General features: G+C 47.4%; 1 protein-coding gene across 1 annotated transcript in view; it reads right to left on the reverse strand.

Moving 5' to 3' along the window:
- Positions 1 to 1,195: 1,195 nt before the first annotated feature.
- The window catches only part of LOC311583589 (cadherin-1), a 69,701-nt gene continuing 56,143 nt past the window's right edge, over positions 1,196 to 14,753 (reverse strand). The window contains exons 6-16 of the mRNA XM_084757335.1: positions 14,263 to 14,407; positions 13,242 to 13,417; positions 12,835 to 12,963; positions 11,970 to 12,152; positions 10,362 to 10,606; positions 9,044 to 9,189; positions 7,707 to 7,931; positions 7,159 to 7,386; positions 5,831 to 5,961; positions 5,100 to 5,243; positions 1,196 to 3,381 (exon numbers count right to left, since the gene is read on the reverse strand). Coding sequence (XP_084613461.1) covers positions 3,172 to 3,381; positions 5,100 to 5,243; positions 5,831 to 5,961; positions 7,159 to 7,386; positions 7,707 to 7,931; positions 9,044 to 9,189; positions 10,362 to 10,606; positions 11,970 to 12,152; positions 12,835 to 12,963; positions 13,242 to 13,417; positions 14,263 to 14,407 — 1,962 coding nt within the window. The 3' untranslated portion in view covers positions 1,196 to 3,171. The remainder of the gene's footprint in view (positions 3,382 to 5,099; positions 5,244 to 5,830; positions 5,962 to 7,158; positions 7,387 to 7,706; positions 7,932 to 9,043; positions 9,190 to 10,361; positions 10,607 to 11,969; positions 12,153 to 12,834; positions 12,964 to 13,241; positions 13,418 to 14,262; positions 14,408 to 14,753) is intronic.

The following is a 14,753-nucleotide window of genomic DNA, read 5'->3' on the forward strand; positions in this document are numbered from 1 at the left end:
GCTACACAGAGAAACCCTGTCTCAAAAAAAAAAAAAAAAAAAAAAAAAAAAAAAAAAACTTAAAAAAAAAATCCAAAGGGAGGATTGAAACAAGTATCCACATGTGTGTCATTCCAACCCAAGATGGGCAAAAATGTGGCATATGTGTGCAGTGATATATTGGTTTCCCCTATAAATAAGGTTCTGATACATGCTCCAACACAGATAGATAGATGTACCTTGAAACGCCTGTAACTACAGCTCCAGGGGATCTGGTACCTCTTCTGGCTTTCATGGATACCTCTGTGCATACACGGCACACACCCAGCATAAAAGAAAACTGCTCAAGACAACATCAGACAAAATGTTACACTCCCTTCTCCTACCAGGTTTTTCTCAAAGGTCATATTAACATTTGGGCTGGTCATTTCTTGTCATGAGGACTATTCTCTGTGCATGACAGCAGCACCTCCCAGCTATCTGAGAAATTGTCAAATACCAGGTGGGTCTGTGTGTAACCCCAGGTTCAATTTTCAGTACCACAAAAAAACATATTCACTTAAAAAAAAAAAAAAAGGCCAGAGAGGACGGTTCTGTGGCTGAGCGCCTACTCCTCTTACAGACTCAGTGCACATAATGACCATAACTAGCTGTAGAGATCTGGCACCAGCACTCATGTGTATACATGCACATGGGAGGGGGGGCATCTTAAAAACAAAACAAAACTAGAAAAATTTACAAAAGGAAGCTGGGGGTGTTTCTCAATGGCAGGACACTGGTCTAGGTAAAGCCTAGGTTAAATCTGTGGTATCATGGAATGGGAGAGGGATAATGGGAGGGAACTGACAAATCTTCCTGAGAGGAGGAGGAGGCCACACTGCTGTCCTCTGTGCAGAATCGCTGCCTCTGTTATTGATAGAAAATGTTCTCTGACAGCCCTGAAACTTGCAGGCTACCTTCTGTCCTGCTGACCTTAGTACTTACTGGTCTCATCACACATCACATAGATGGGGGCTCTGAGCAGTGACCTGTGAATGCATTTCCCCCAAGGCAGGGACCCTGTATGCATTTCCTCCAAGCAGAATGACTTTGAAACTATGGAGAAGTCATTTCAGCTGGAAGCGCCCATCCCCCCCACACACTTTAACCGAGCTCATCTTTCGTCTTCTTGTGTCTCTCGAAATTCTGGTAAGAGTCAAATCAAATGAGCTTCACAATAGTTTAACAAAACTCTTTAATAAAATTTATAAAAATGTATCTTAGAGAACAGTTTCAATTGTTTACCTTTTCCACTCCCCATAAAGTACAAAATTATCAGCACCCACACACATACACTCAAACTACATACAAGTGACACTCTACACTGACTACATTAGACATTTAAACTACAGAGAAATCAACAGTTGTCACAGTTAACTGCATTCACTGTTTTCTTTCGAAATTAGTTGAGTATAGCACTTTCGATGAAATCCTTTCCAGTGGGTATCAAAAAGCTGAGGTTTGCATTTTGAATGAAAAGAATTCAAATGAAGGCCCTCACCCCTAGCATTAGAACAGTGTTTGCTTCCGGCTTCTATGAGAAAATGCACAGTTTCTAATATTCTAAGTTTCTTTCTTCCTTTCTTTCTTTTTTCTTTAAGACAAGGTTGCTCCGTGTTAACAGGCTAGCTGTCCTAGAGCTCACTTTCTAGACCAGGCTGGCCTTGAATTCACAGAGACCTGACTGCCTCTGCCTCCCGAGTGTGGGAAAAGGCATGCACCATCACACCTGGCATATTGTTTTGTTTTATTTTGTTTTGTTTTTCTTTTCTTGGGTTTTTCGAAACAGGGTTTCTCTGTGTAGTTCAGGCTGTCCTCGAACTCATGGAAATCCACCTGCCTCTGCCTCCCAAGATTAAAGGTGTGCACCACCACTGCCCGGCATATTCTCAGTTTTCTATGTATATTTAAAACTGGGCAACATGGATTCAAATCTGCCAGCATTTTCTGTAGCTACAATCAAAAGAAGGCATTGGAGGGGTGTGTTTCCTGGACTCTAGGAGAAAGAGTCCAGCCACGAAACCCCTATTTTTCCAGAAGTTTCCAAGCCACTATCAGTGCTAACTGGCCAGGTTCAGAGCCATACTTGCTGTCCTCAGCTGGTCTCTCTTGTTTTCTCTCCTCCGTCTTTGGCTGCAGCATTCTAGGCGCTAGTGGAGTCTCAGAGAACTCTTGTGTGTTGGTGTGAAAGAAACATTAAAAAAAAACCAAAATGGTGCCTGGAAACCTCCCCGCATACTCTGGTCACAGCACTGCATAGAAGCCCAAGGCAACATATCCCACTGCGGCATTCACCTCAGAAGCCGCTGACGGAACAGGAATGTCCATTTCAAGTGGAGGCGAGGATGGAAAATCATCAAAGGCCTTTGAGGCACGCACTACCCAGTTCAGTTGTGCCCACACCAAGATTCCGGTCTCTCACCATAAAAGGGCCCAGTCATTTCTGCATCATAAAATAGCACCCGGGCAGGGCAACTGAATCCAGGAGCATATACATGGCTATTAAAATGCAGAGAGCACAAACGTGGTAACTGAGGGAAAGGGCAGTTTTTTTTTTTTAATGAGCGAGCGGGTGAAGGGCTTTGGGGGTTGTATGTCTGGGACAGGACACGTGCCTAGATCCCTAGGCTCAAAAACAAACAAACAAACAAACAAACAAGCCACTTTCTATACACAGCGAAACAGAAGCAGGGCAGAGGCGTGCCCCTGCCTCTTAAACATGAAGGAGAACCTGCCAGGGCTGGCGGACTCTTCTGAGGCTCTAACTGTCATTTCAGAACAGTAAAATTTGGATTGGGGCTATGGCTTACTGATAAAAGCGCTTGTCGCACACGGTAAAGGCCCAGATTCAACCCAATCCATGGGGGGTGGGGGCGGTTTAAAAAGGGGAGGGGTGGCCTGTAACACAGTGGCAGAATTCAAATCCTAGCACTGTAGTTAAAATGTTAAAAAAAAAAAAAAAAGATTTCAAGAATAAGTGACAACCTTCCTAACACGAGTGGACTGGCAGGAAGAGTGGGACGGCTGTGCAAACTGCATCATGCACCTCAGACAAGTCTTTCGTCTACCATCTCAGACAAGGAGCTGAAAGGCCACTGGGGACACCGCTCTGCATCCCCCATGGCTCCGCCCACGGGCCGCTCTCTAGTCTTCTTAGTCGTCCTCGCCGCCGCCATACATGTCGGCCAGCTTCTTGAAGCGGTTGCCCCACTCGTTCAGGTAGTCGTAGTCCTGGTCCTGATCCGACTCGGAGGAGTTCAGCGAGCTCAGGCTAGCCGCCTCTGAACCACTCCCCTCGTAGTCGAACACCAACAGAGAGTCGTAAGGGGGCGCCGTGGGGTCGCTGTCGGCTGCCTTCAGGTTCTAAAGGGAAGAGCACCGTATTTATTGCTATGCACCTGTATTTATTATTGCTATGCATCTGGGGCAAGCAGGAAACCCAAACATGAAAAGGTAATCAGGGAGTAGTTAACACCCTCACGGTACAGGCATACACATCAGTGCAGAAGGACAAGCCACCGGTGCTTTTCTCTAAACCATGTTGAGAAGTTGCTGCGTGTCAGGATGGGGTCCCCAGAAACCAGAGTAAGGATACTATACCACCAATCAGGGTGGACAGAAACTAAAGACAGTGAGAACAGTCACACTAGTGCAGTCACACTAGTGCATATAGATAACAGTCAGCCCAGGAAATCCTCAAAGAATGGGTGGCAAACTATTATTGCTAACTGTTAATTCTGAAGAGTGAAACTGGGGGATCAGGAATTTAAAGTCATCTTGTTACATGGTCTGCACAGAAGAGGGCATGAGATCACACTACAGAGGTTGTGAGCCACCATGTGGTTGCTGGGAATTGAACTCAGGACCTCTGGAAGAGCAGTCAGTGCTCTTAACCTCTGAGCCATCTCTCTAGCCCTAGGCTTGAGGTTTTAAAGGACCAGCCATTTCCAATTAGCTTGCTCTCTGTCCCTCTCTGCCTCTGCCCTGCATCCTGCTTACGGATCAAAAATGTGAGCTCTCAGCTCCTGTCATAATGTCTGCCTGCTGCTATGATAGTCACGGACTCTAAACTTCTGGAGCCCCAAATTAGACTCTTGCTTCTGTAAGGTGCCTTGACAGCAATAGAAACGTAGTTAACACCAAGCAGTGGTGGCCCACGCCTTTAATGCCAGCACTCAGGAGGCAAAGGCAGGTCAGGTGGATCTCCGTGAGTTCAAGGCCATAAGACATTAGATAATGGATCGGGAACATACAAGACTTATATGCCTTCCATATATACAAGCTACATCTCCTACTGTCGGCTTAAGACTTGATACCCTATGAGCATATACAGGGGGAGGTAATCCCCCTCAGGCACAGTCATAGGGGAGGGGAATAAGGGGAAAATGGGAGGGAGGGAAGAATGGGAGGATACAAGGGATGGGATAACCATTGAGATGTAACAAGAATAAATTAATAAAGGAAAAAAAAAGCTTTTCAATCAGAGCTGAACATATTTCTGACACGTACAATAATACATGGCTAGGCTACATGATGGATGCTATTTTTATGGGCCTCAAGTAAACGGGGATACACTTTGTGTGCGGCACGCATGGCGTGTATTTGTGTTTATATGTGTGCACACATGTGCAAGTGAAAAGCCCAAGGTTGATATCAACACCAACGTCCTCAACTTCTCTTCACCTTATTTAGTGAGACAGGGTCTCAACTGAACCTAGAGCTTGCCAATTCAGGATGGTCTAACTCTGAACACTGGAATAAAAGGAGGCCGCCATGCCTGCCCAGCGTTTATGTTGGTGCCTCAGGTTGCTCAGAAGTTGCTTTTTTAAAATCTATCTCTTGAGCTGCCTCAGGCCATAATGAATGCAGGGACCTCATTCATGAACCAAACTGAACAGACTTCGTAACTCCTGGACCTGCTGAAGCTCTCCCAGTAGATCCTGCTTTTGTCCCGGGGATCTGGGTGGGCACACCCACTAAGACCACAATCTGAACTTTCTCCTCTGCACTCGGAAAGGTTTTCCCCTTGGCTGTGAGTTAAGAGACGCACCGCGCCTTGGCTCACAGCCCCTTCTACTTACTTCATCGATGAAGTTCCCAATCTCATCAGGGTTGGCAGGACGGGGCCGATACTGGGGCATAGTCAGGAGGGTGGGGGCCACGTCATTTCGAGTGACTTCGGGCCGGGCCTCTAGGCCCCTGTGCAGCTGGCTCAAATCAAAGTCCTGGAGGGAAGAGCAAAAGCACGATGGCCAGTGAAAAGGAAGCAGATGCAAGTGCAGGTTCACTTCACAGAACCACACGCTGTGCCCCTGGACAAAGCCAACCCACCCCCTGGGTGGTATGCTTTGGCGTGTGCCCAGACACATAAAGAGACGGCGGTTTCTAAGCTGAGAGTCTCCTACCTCAAAGTAAAAGAAAAGAGAGCCCTTAGAGACTCTATGATCCCAAACTATTACGTCTTAACTCGTTTTATAGGGCATGACCATCAGGTTATCACTTGGCAAACGCTCAGTCCTCCCTACCCCATCACAGCTGATGCAGGCAGTGTCCTGTCTGTTACTAAAGGGCTCTGTCACGTGAAGGGCTTCAGGCAACAAGGCAGCAAGCGATGCATGCCTACTCCTATCCACACGAGGCTCCCATGCAACAGACCTGGACACAGGCTGCAGCTTAGGGCCTTTCAGCAACATTCTGCCTGATGGCTGAATCCTCACTGGTGGAAAGATAGGTGAGCCTCACTACAGTCAAAGGATGCTCTAGACCCTGTGCTCCCTGGCCGTACAGTGGGGATGGCTTATCTGGCACCAACCTGGTCCTCTTCTCCACCCCCTTCTTCATCATAGTAATACACGTTGTCCCGGGTATCATCATCTGCGGGCAGCAGGGGCTCTTTGACCACCGATCTCCTCCGTAAAAACAGTAGGAGCAGCAGGACCAGAACTGCAGACAAGGGACAGAAGGATGAGCCACAGGCAAGGAAGACCAGAGGAAGCAACTATCACTGGGAGCCAGAGCATCGCGACAACAGACAGGTGGGAAGGAGGACTACCTGTGCCAGCCTGGGCCACGTAGTAAGTTCCAGGACAGCCTGGACTATAGATGAGAGATCCTTTCCCAAAACACAACACAGCAAAATAACAAAGCTCCTGGCACCATTTCTACTTTAAATGTCTGATATGAGACTGTTTCCAACTTTAGCCAAGTCTAATAAAGTATATCTACTGGGGGGGTCGGGGGAGGTGGTCAGGTACACCTTCAGAAAAAAAGCTTTGATTGTCACAGAAACCCTCAGGGCAATAGCACCAAGCCCTGGACTCTCTAAAGGAAAAATAGGATCAAGAATTACGGAGAGAAGCCAGACATGGTGGCACTCGCTTTTAATCCCAGCATTCTGGAGGCAGAGGTAGGTGGATCTTTGTGAGTTTGAGGCCAGCTTGGTCTTACAAAGCAAGTCCAGGACATCCAGGGCAGTTACACAGAGAAACATTGTTTCTAGCTGGATGCAGTGGCCCACACCTTTAATCCCAGCACTAGGGAGGAGAAGCCAGGTAGATCAATGTGAGTTCGAGGCCAGTCCGGTCTACAAATTAAGTCTAGGTCAGCCAAGGCTACACAGGGAAACCCTGTCTCCAAACAACAACAACAACAACAACAAAACAAAACAAAAAAAGAATAAGAAAGAAAAAATTAAACTGTTTCGAAATAAAATATGTAGAGAAATGGCCAGATTCCTCCTTCCAGCATCTTCCTTTTCCTTCATCTTTTTAGCCACGGATACACACTGCTCACCCAGCCCTCCATCTCCACTGCCTCGCAAGCATCCATTGGGCTCATTTGGGCCAATGGGATGTGAGTGGTGGTACTGCCTACAGCATGCAGTTAGGTAGCCTCAACTTCCTCTATCATCTGCCCTCCAAGATGGAACGGAGAGATGATGGTAGTGGCCAGCCTTGACTGCGCTAATGAGAACAGTGTGCCACGACCTTGCCGCCACACAACACACGTGGCCCTACAAGCTCAGAACAGAAGGATCCTGGGTCCCAGTTTATTCTGTACCCTAACCTAAAGCCCTTCCCAGGAAATGGCCCCTCCCGATTTTAGAGGCTGCAGGCAGAAGCACGCAGTAGCTGCACTTACTCAGCAAAGCCAGTATCCCTCCAAGAATGCCCAGGATGGCAGGAACTTGCAATCCCGCTTCCACGTAACCCGCCCTCATGCAGTTGTTGACAGTTCCTTCGCAGTCACACACAAGGACGTCCAGCGTGGTCACCTGGTCTTTGTTCTGGTTATCCATGAGCTTGAGGTTGATTTTGTAATCGCCCAACTCTAAGGCCTTTTTTGGCTTCAAAATCAGAGATTCTTGGGCTGGGGAAAGCAGAACAAAGAAACGATGAGACCGGGGGCAAGGGACAGAACCAAAAAAGCTTACAAAAATCGAAACGTGTAGGAGAAGCAAAAACATCTTACATCCAGTGCTGGGTGAAGGGCGGGCTTGGGGCTCATCTTACTGTACAGTATGCCACAGAGGAAAAGGAGTGTGTGCATGGAACACAGATAGAATTAGGGCCGAACATCAAAGGGGAGGTGGGGAGGTGTTTGCATGTGGAGATGAGAGAGAAATCCTGAAGTGGGAGGCAGAAGCGGGACAGGCAGAGCCGATCTGAAAACCGAGCTGGACTTCCCACCTGGGTCGTTGTACTCGACGGTCCAGTTGACGCTGGCCCCGTGGGTGAGTTCAGCAGTGAACGGGGACGTGTTGGGGGGCAGGTCTGGATCGATGATGTTGATGACATGGGGCTGGGGGTTCCTTTGACAGAACTGCATGCTTCGGGGTTCTGGGATGGGAGCGTTGTCATTGACGTCAGAAAGGACCAGGACAAGAGTCCCTGTGCCCGTGGCAACGGGTGAACCTAAGGGAGAAAACAGAAAAGCTGACATAGTTCAGGGTACTACCACCTTCCAGAAGGTCACACTTCGACTCATAAGTCAGTAGTAGAGAATACATGTCTATGCTTAAAGCAATGTGGACAATTCCCATTACTACACAAAAAAGGAAAAGGGGGCTGAAGAGATGGCTCAGTTACTAGGAATAGCTGTTCAGGTTTCAGCGCCCACACAGTAGCTCATAACTAACTTCAGCTCCAGTTCCAAGGGATCTTTTGACTTCTGCAAACACCAGGAACAAATGTAGAACACAGACATAGATGCAGACAGAGTTCTCATACACATAAAATTCAAAATAAGGGCTGGAAAGATGGCTCAGAGGTTAAGAGCACTGTCTGCTCTTCCAGAGGTCCTGGCTTCAATTCCCGGTAACCACATGGTGACTCACAGCCATCGATAATGAGATCTGGTGCCCTCTTCTGGCCTGCAGATGTACATGCAGGCAGAGCACTATATACATAAATAAATAAACATTTGAAAGAAAGAGGGAAAGAAATGAAGGTTGTAAGAGTTAAATGCATGGGCTGGAGAGATGGCTCAGAGGTTAAAAGCACGGGCTGCTTTTCCGGAGGTCCGGAGTTCTATTCCCAGCAACCGCATGGTGGCTCACAACCATCTATAATGAGATCTGGTGCTCTCTTCTAGCCTGTCGGCATACATGCAGGCAGAATACTATATACATAATAAATGGTTTTTTAAGACAAGGTTTCTCTGTGTAGCCCTGGCTGTCCTGAACTCACTTTGTAGACTAGACTGGCCTCAAATTCGCAGAGACCTACCTGCCTCTGCCTCCCTGAGTGCTGGGATTACAAGCGCGTGCCACCATGCCTGGCTAATAAATAAAAACTTTTAAAAGAAGAAAAAAAAAATTAAGAATTAAGTATTAAGTTCACAGCCACAGACCTGAGATACAAACCCAAGTTCCCATAGGAAGGAGTGAGTTTCAGGTGCAGAGAGGGGACAAGAGGAAAGAAAATTCTGGATAAAAGAAAAGGAAGGCAGAGGCAAAGTGAGCAAGCGAAGCGGAGAGTGATGCGGCCCAGGCCACAGTGGGGGTCAAGGCCGAACGGTGTCCTACCATCATCTATGGCAATGATGAGAGCTGTGTATGTGCTGTTCTTCACATGCTCCAAGTCTTCCCTGTCCATCTCAGCCCGAGTGGAAATGGCACCAGTCTCTGGGTTAATCTCCAACCAGCCGGCACTGTCCCTCCAGATCCGGTACCTGAGAACACAACCTCTGGCTTAGAGCAGGAACAGCAAACCAAGCGGAAGTGAAGGTCTGGAGTCTTCACTGGCTACACAGGTACTGCTATACACCTGTACATGTGTGTGTGTGTGTGTGTGTGTGTGTGTGAGTGTGCGGGACAAGAAGAAAAAAGAGGTATCAGATCCCTGGGAACTGGAGTTGCAGATGGTCATGAACCTCCATGTGGGTGCTTGAGAACTGAACTCTGGGGCTTTAGTAAAAAATGTGACGGGGTTAAGGGTGGGGTATAGGGCGTGGCTCGGTGGGTAAAGGCACTGACTGCCAAGCCTGACAACTTGAGTTTGATAACTGGGACCTAAATGGTGGAAAGAACTGACACCCACTGGTTGCCCACATAATGGCGCTTCCTCGGAGAAACTGCAGCCACCTTAGTCTGCTTTACAAACTATGCAGTGCTCCCCACAGTGATCACACAGGAACATATATCTCAGAATGCATTATCATTACATGACAAATGATTGCATTTATACTTACCTAAACTACATGTATAAAAAACCAACTAAGCGGGGCTGGAGAGATGGCTCAGAGGGTAAGAGCACTGTCTGCTCTTCCAGAGGGCCAGAGTTCAATTCCCAGCAACCACATGGTGGCTCACAACCATCTACAATGGGATCTAATGCCCTCTTCTGTCTGGTGGGCATGCACACATACAGGCAGAATGTTGTACAATAATAAATAAATAAATCTTCAACAACAACAACAACAAAAAAACGCAACTAAGTGGTTGGGCATGGTGCTGCATGCTTTTCTCCCAGCACTAGGGAGGTAGAAGCAGAAGGATCTTTGAGTATGAAGCCAACTTGGTCTACAAAGCAAGTTCCAGGACAGTGAGGACTACATAGAGAGATCCCGTCTTGAAACAAAACAAAATAACCAAAGTATAAATACATACCACACCCACTCAATACTCAACATTGAAAATGGTCCTACTTGCCAGGTGTGGTGGCAGCCACCTGTAATCCCAGCACCCAGGGGGGGTAGAGGCAGGTGATCTCTGTGAGTTCAAGGCTAGCTTGGTCTACAAAAAAGTGAGTCCAGGCCAGCCAAGGCTACACAGAGAAACCCTGTTTTGAAAAACAGAAAGAAACAATAAAACAAAGAAAAGGAAAGAAAACGCTCCTACTTACGTAATCTTCTGTTGCATGAATAAGTCTGGCTCTCGAGCAGTGTAAGATGTGACTTCCAGACCCACACCTAGGTCTTCGGGCACATCCACTACCTTCTTGACAGGTTCAAATATGGGGGCTTCATTCACATCCTCCACATCCACAGTGACAGTCGCTGTGGAAGGGACAAGAGTCCCCTCAAAGGGGTCCACATTCACCACAGTCACATGTAGATTGTACTGCTGCTTGGCTTCAAAATCCAAGCCCTAGAGAACAGAAGTGGGGGAGGGAAAAAAAAAAAAGAGTTAAAACTAAAATACCAGGGATTGTTTTGTAACTCAGTGGCAGAGCATTTGCCCAGCATGTTCAAGGCTCTGAGGTCAATAATCATTGCCATAGAACAAATAAATCCTTTTAGGAAGGGAGGAGGGGGGGGCTGGAGAGATGGCTCAGTGGTTAAGAGCACTGGCTACTTCTCCAGAGGACACGGGTTCAATTTCAAGCACGTGCATGCAGCTCACACCTGTCTATAACTCCAGCTCCAGTGCTAAGATACTCACATAGACATATGTGCAGGCAAGAGACCAATGTGCATAAAATGAAAATAAATGACTTTTTAAAAAGATTTAGCCAGGCACGGTGGTGCATGTCTTTTATCCCAGCGCTTGGGAGGCAGAGGCAGGCAGATCACTGTGAGTTTGAGGCCAGCTTGGTCTACAAAATGAGTCTAGGAACAGCCAAAGCTACACAGAGAAACCCTATCTTGGGGGGGGAAAAAAACCTAAAATAAATAAATAAATAAATAGTATTGAGTTTTTAAAATTTTTAGTTAATTTCAGCCACAACTTTTGTTTTGTTTTTCTAGACAGAGTTTCTCTGTGTAGCCCTGGCTATCCTGGAACTCAATCAGTAGACCAGTAGACTGCTTGCCTTTGGCCGAGTGCTGAAATTAAAGGCTTGTGCCACCTTAAGCTGGTTCTGCTACCACTATGACTGAAATAGTTACACACTTGCTAAAGAGGAAATTAAAGCTCTAAAGACCCTTTTGGTGTCTATTAACTTTTGCTAAATTCACAAGTCATCCCAACTTTTAGTTTAGACATTTTTGGGGACACTTTCCAAAGATTTACCAGCAGTTGTTACCTGCCATGTAGACACTGGGTACAACACTCAGGAACTCTGCAGAGCAACAAGTGCTCTTAACCACTGAGCCATCGCCTCTCTAGCCCAGTGGTTCTCACCCTTCCTAACGCTTTAACCCTTTAATACAGTTCCTCATGTTGTGGTGACCCCACTACCACAAAATTATTTTTGTCGCTACTTCATAACTGTTACTGTTATGAATCATAATGCAATTGTGTTTTCTGGTGGTCTTAGACGCCTCCAAGGGGGTCAGGACCTACAAGTTAAGAACTGCCCCCTAGCCCCAGGCTTTAGGACATTTTTCAAAAGAGCCATACTTGCCTCACTTCTAACAAACCAACAAAAACAGCCAAGAAAGTTTCTCCAAACACCAGACGGTCATTAGCACCTATCACTCCCCTGTTGGTGCTGATCCGCTCAGGAGAAGACAGTATGGGACAAGGAGGCCGAGCCGCTGTCACATCAGTCACCAAGTATCATACAAACCTTGGCTGTTTTCAGAATGCCGTCGTTGGTCGTGGGGTCTGTGATGACAACAAACTGTTGTTCGGGATCATTGACTATGGTGTACACGGCCTCCCACGCTGAAGTGTGGGGCGCATCGTTGTCAGTTACTTTGAGCGTGGTGATGTAGGCATTGGCCTCATTCTCGGGCACTTGACCCACGTACTGAAGAGCAAAGGAAAAAATTGGGTCATTAGTGACAAGATGACAGTAAGCATGGAGCCAGGACTTGGGCTACAGGAATGAGATCCATACTGACCCCAAGCCTCGAAAGACGGAGGTGGTCCTCACTTCCCATCAGTAGACCAACTAGCATCCCGAGCATCCTCTACTATAAATACCTGAAGTAGCTTTCCAAGGCCCTGGCTACAAGAACCATCTGCTGCTCCCATTGTTTGCTGACTGTGATCGTAAGACACATGCGCATTTGCCCCCGCCCCCTCTACTCTCTATTAGTAACCATTAAAAAAATTATAAATTATGAAAGAGCAATTATCCCCGGGGCCATCTGTAACCTAAAGAGGCCAAAAGTCAAGTCAACTTTGTCAGGTTTTGTGTGGTTTGTTTGTTTGTTTATTTGTTTTTGATTTTCGAGACAGGGTTCCTCTGTGTAGCCCTGGCTGTCCTGGACTCACTTTGTAGACCAGGCTGGCCTCGAACTCACAGGGATCCACCTGCCTCTGCCTCCCGAATGCTGGGATTAAAGGCGTGCGCCACCACGCCCGGCTTCAACCTTGTCTTTTGAACCTACACCACTCAGGCCTCGGCTAAGTAACCTCTAAAGTCAACTTCTAACTAATTCAGTAAAACATAACCTTCTACAGAGTAAAGAAGCTGCAGAATTTACCGTGGTTGGGTTGAAGACGGGAGCGTTGTCGTTAATGTCCCTCACGGTGATCACAGCTTTTGCCGTTGTGCTTAAGCCTTCGCCTTGAAGGTCAGCAGCTTGAACCACCAGAGTATATGTAGGGTAGCTCTGCAGACCAAAGGCATGGAATCAGAAGCCGCTCCAAAGCCGCCCCAGGCCCGGTGTAGCCCGCTGCACATACAAACCCAACATATTTGACCATGTGCTTAACTGCCTGGGGCTGCCTGGCCCCTGGCACAGAGCCTCTGCCCAGGTAGTTAGATGCAAAGCTGAGCCACTCACGCACACTAGCTCAGTGGAGGCGCAGTGGAGGCTTACCCTGTCTGTGGGATTTAGTATACATTTGCCTCCAACTCTCCCTGCCACCGCCCTGAGCCCTGCCCTACCTCGCGGTCCAGCCCGGAGGTGACCACACTGATGACCCCTGTGTCCCTGTTGACAGTGAACATATTTTTGTGAGGCAGCTCAGGGTCTTGGCTAACGATGGTGTAGGCGATGGCGGCATTGTAGGTGTTTACGTCGTCGTCCGCATCAGTGGCTGAGACCTGCATCACAGACGTTCCTAGAAGTGTCAAAGGAGAGGAGCTTAAGGTAAATGGGTCGCAATTGCTACGTTGCAATATGTTTGTGACTACTCAGAACAATCCTGTCCTAGGAGACAGCCACACTTGGTCACAGTTTTTTATTCCTAAAATTCTCATCAAACTACAAAGGAAGGGAGCTCTACACCAAGCCAGCCATGCTCAGTGAACTCGGCTTTCAGAGACAATAATTTACTGTGGTGTGAGGGGGAAAGGAAGACAGTGCTGGGAAAAAAATTAACTAAAATATCCCTACCAAGTCCTGATCTTGTCCTCCTGCTCTTATTGTTTCTTTAAGATACCACCACCCCACCGCCAACACCCCACCATCACCACCAGCAGCACCAGCACCAATATGTATACACGCAGATGCTCTCAAAGGCCAAAAGAGGGCATCACATTCCTGGAGCTGGAGTTGCATGCACGCACCACCAAACCCTAGGAAGGTTATTCTTTTTTTAAAGATTTATTTATTTATTTATTATGTACACAGTGCTCTGCCTGCATGTACATCTGCAGGCCAGAGGAGGGCATCAGATCACACTATAGATGGTTGTGAGCCACCATGTGGTTGTGCTGGGAATTGAACTCATGACCTCTGAAAGAGCAATCAGTGCTCTTAACCGTTGAGCCATCTCTCCAAGCCCCAGGAAGGTTATTCTTTTTATCATTTCTACTTATATATGTGTTTCTGCAGGTAGAGTGTTATATCTGCTCCCACACACTTCCACCTTATCCCTCGGTGGTAGCTTTCAAAGGACACGTCTGACCTTCAGTAGGAATCCAGATGTCTTTCTGGATACTCAGTTCCTAGAGACTGATTTACCTGGAAGGGCGCCTTCTGCAACAGATCCCTCAAAGACCTCCTGGACGAACACAGGCCTGTTGTCATTCTGATCTGTCACTGTGATCACAATCTCCATGGGATCCTCCACTGCTTCCCCATTTGATGACACAGCATGAGAAAAAAGCTGCAAGAGAGTCAAGTGAGAGTTAGATCCTGACCAGAAGAAGAGCTGGGAGAGGGAGTCTGGCTAGAGTGACTCCATAGCGCCTTTGCTCTTTCTCCTGTGAGCTACCCAAGTGAGAATTTTCCACACCGTGTGCTGCTGCTTAATGGACTCATGATGAACTAAGTCTCAAGGCCAGATAGACTGACTTCCCACTGTATGAGTCTATATGTACATTGCTCTCCTGTAGAGAATCTTCAGTTCAGTTCCCAGCGCTCAGATGAGGTGGCTCACAACCAACTGAAACTCCAGCTTCAGGGGCTCTGACCCCCAGCTATGACCCATGGATAAGTGCATGAAAGCATAT

Source organism: Acomys minous (genome assembly GCF_964271855.1).
Source record: "Acomys minous genome assembly, chromosome: 14".
NCBI lineage: Eukaryota > Metazoa > Chordata > Mammalia > Rodentia > Muridae > Acomys > Acomys minous.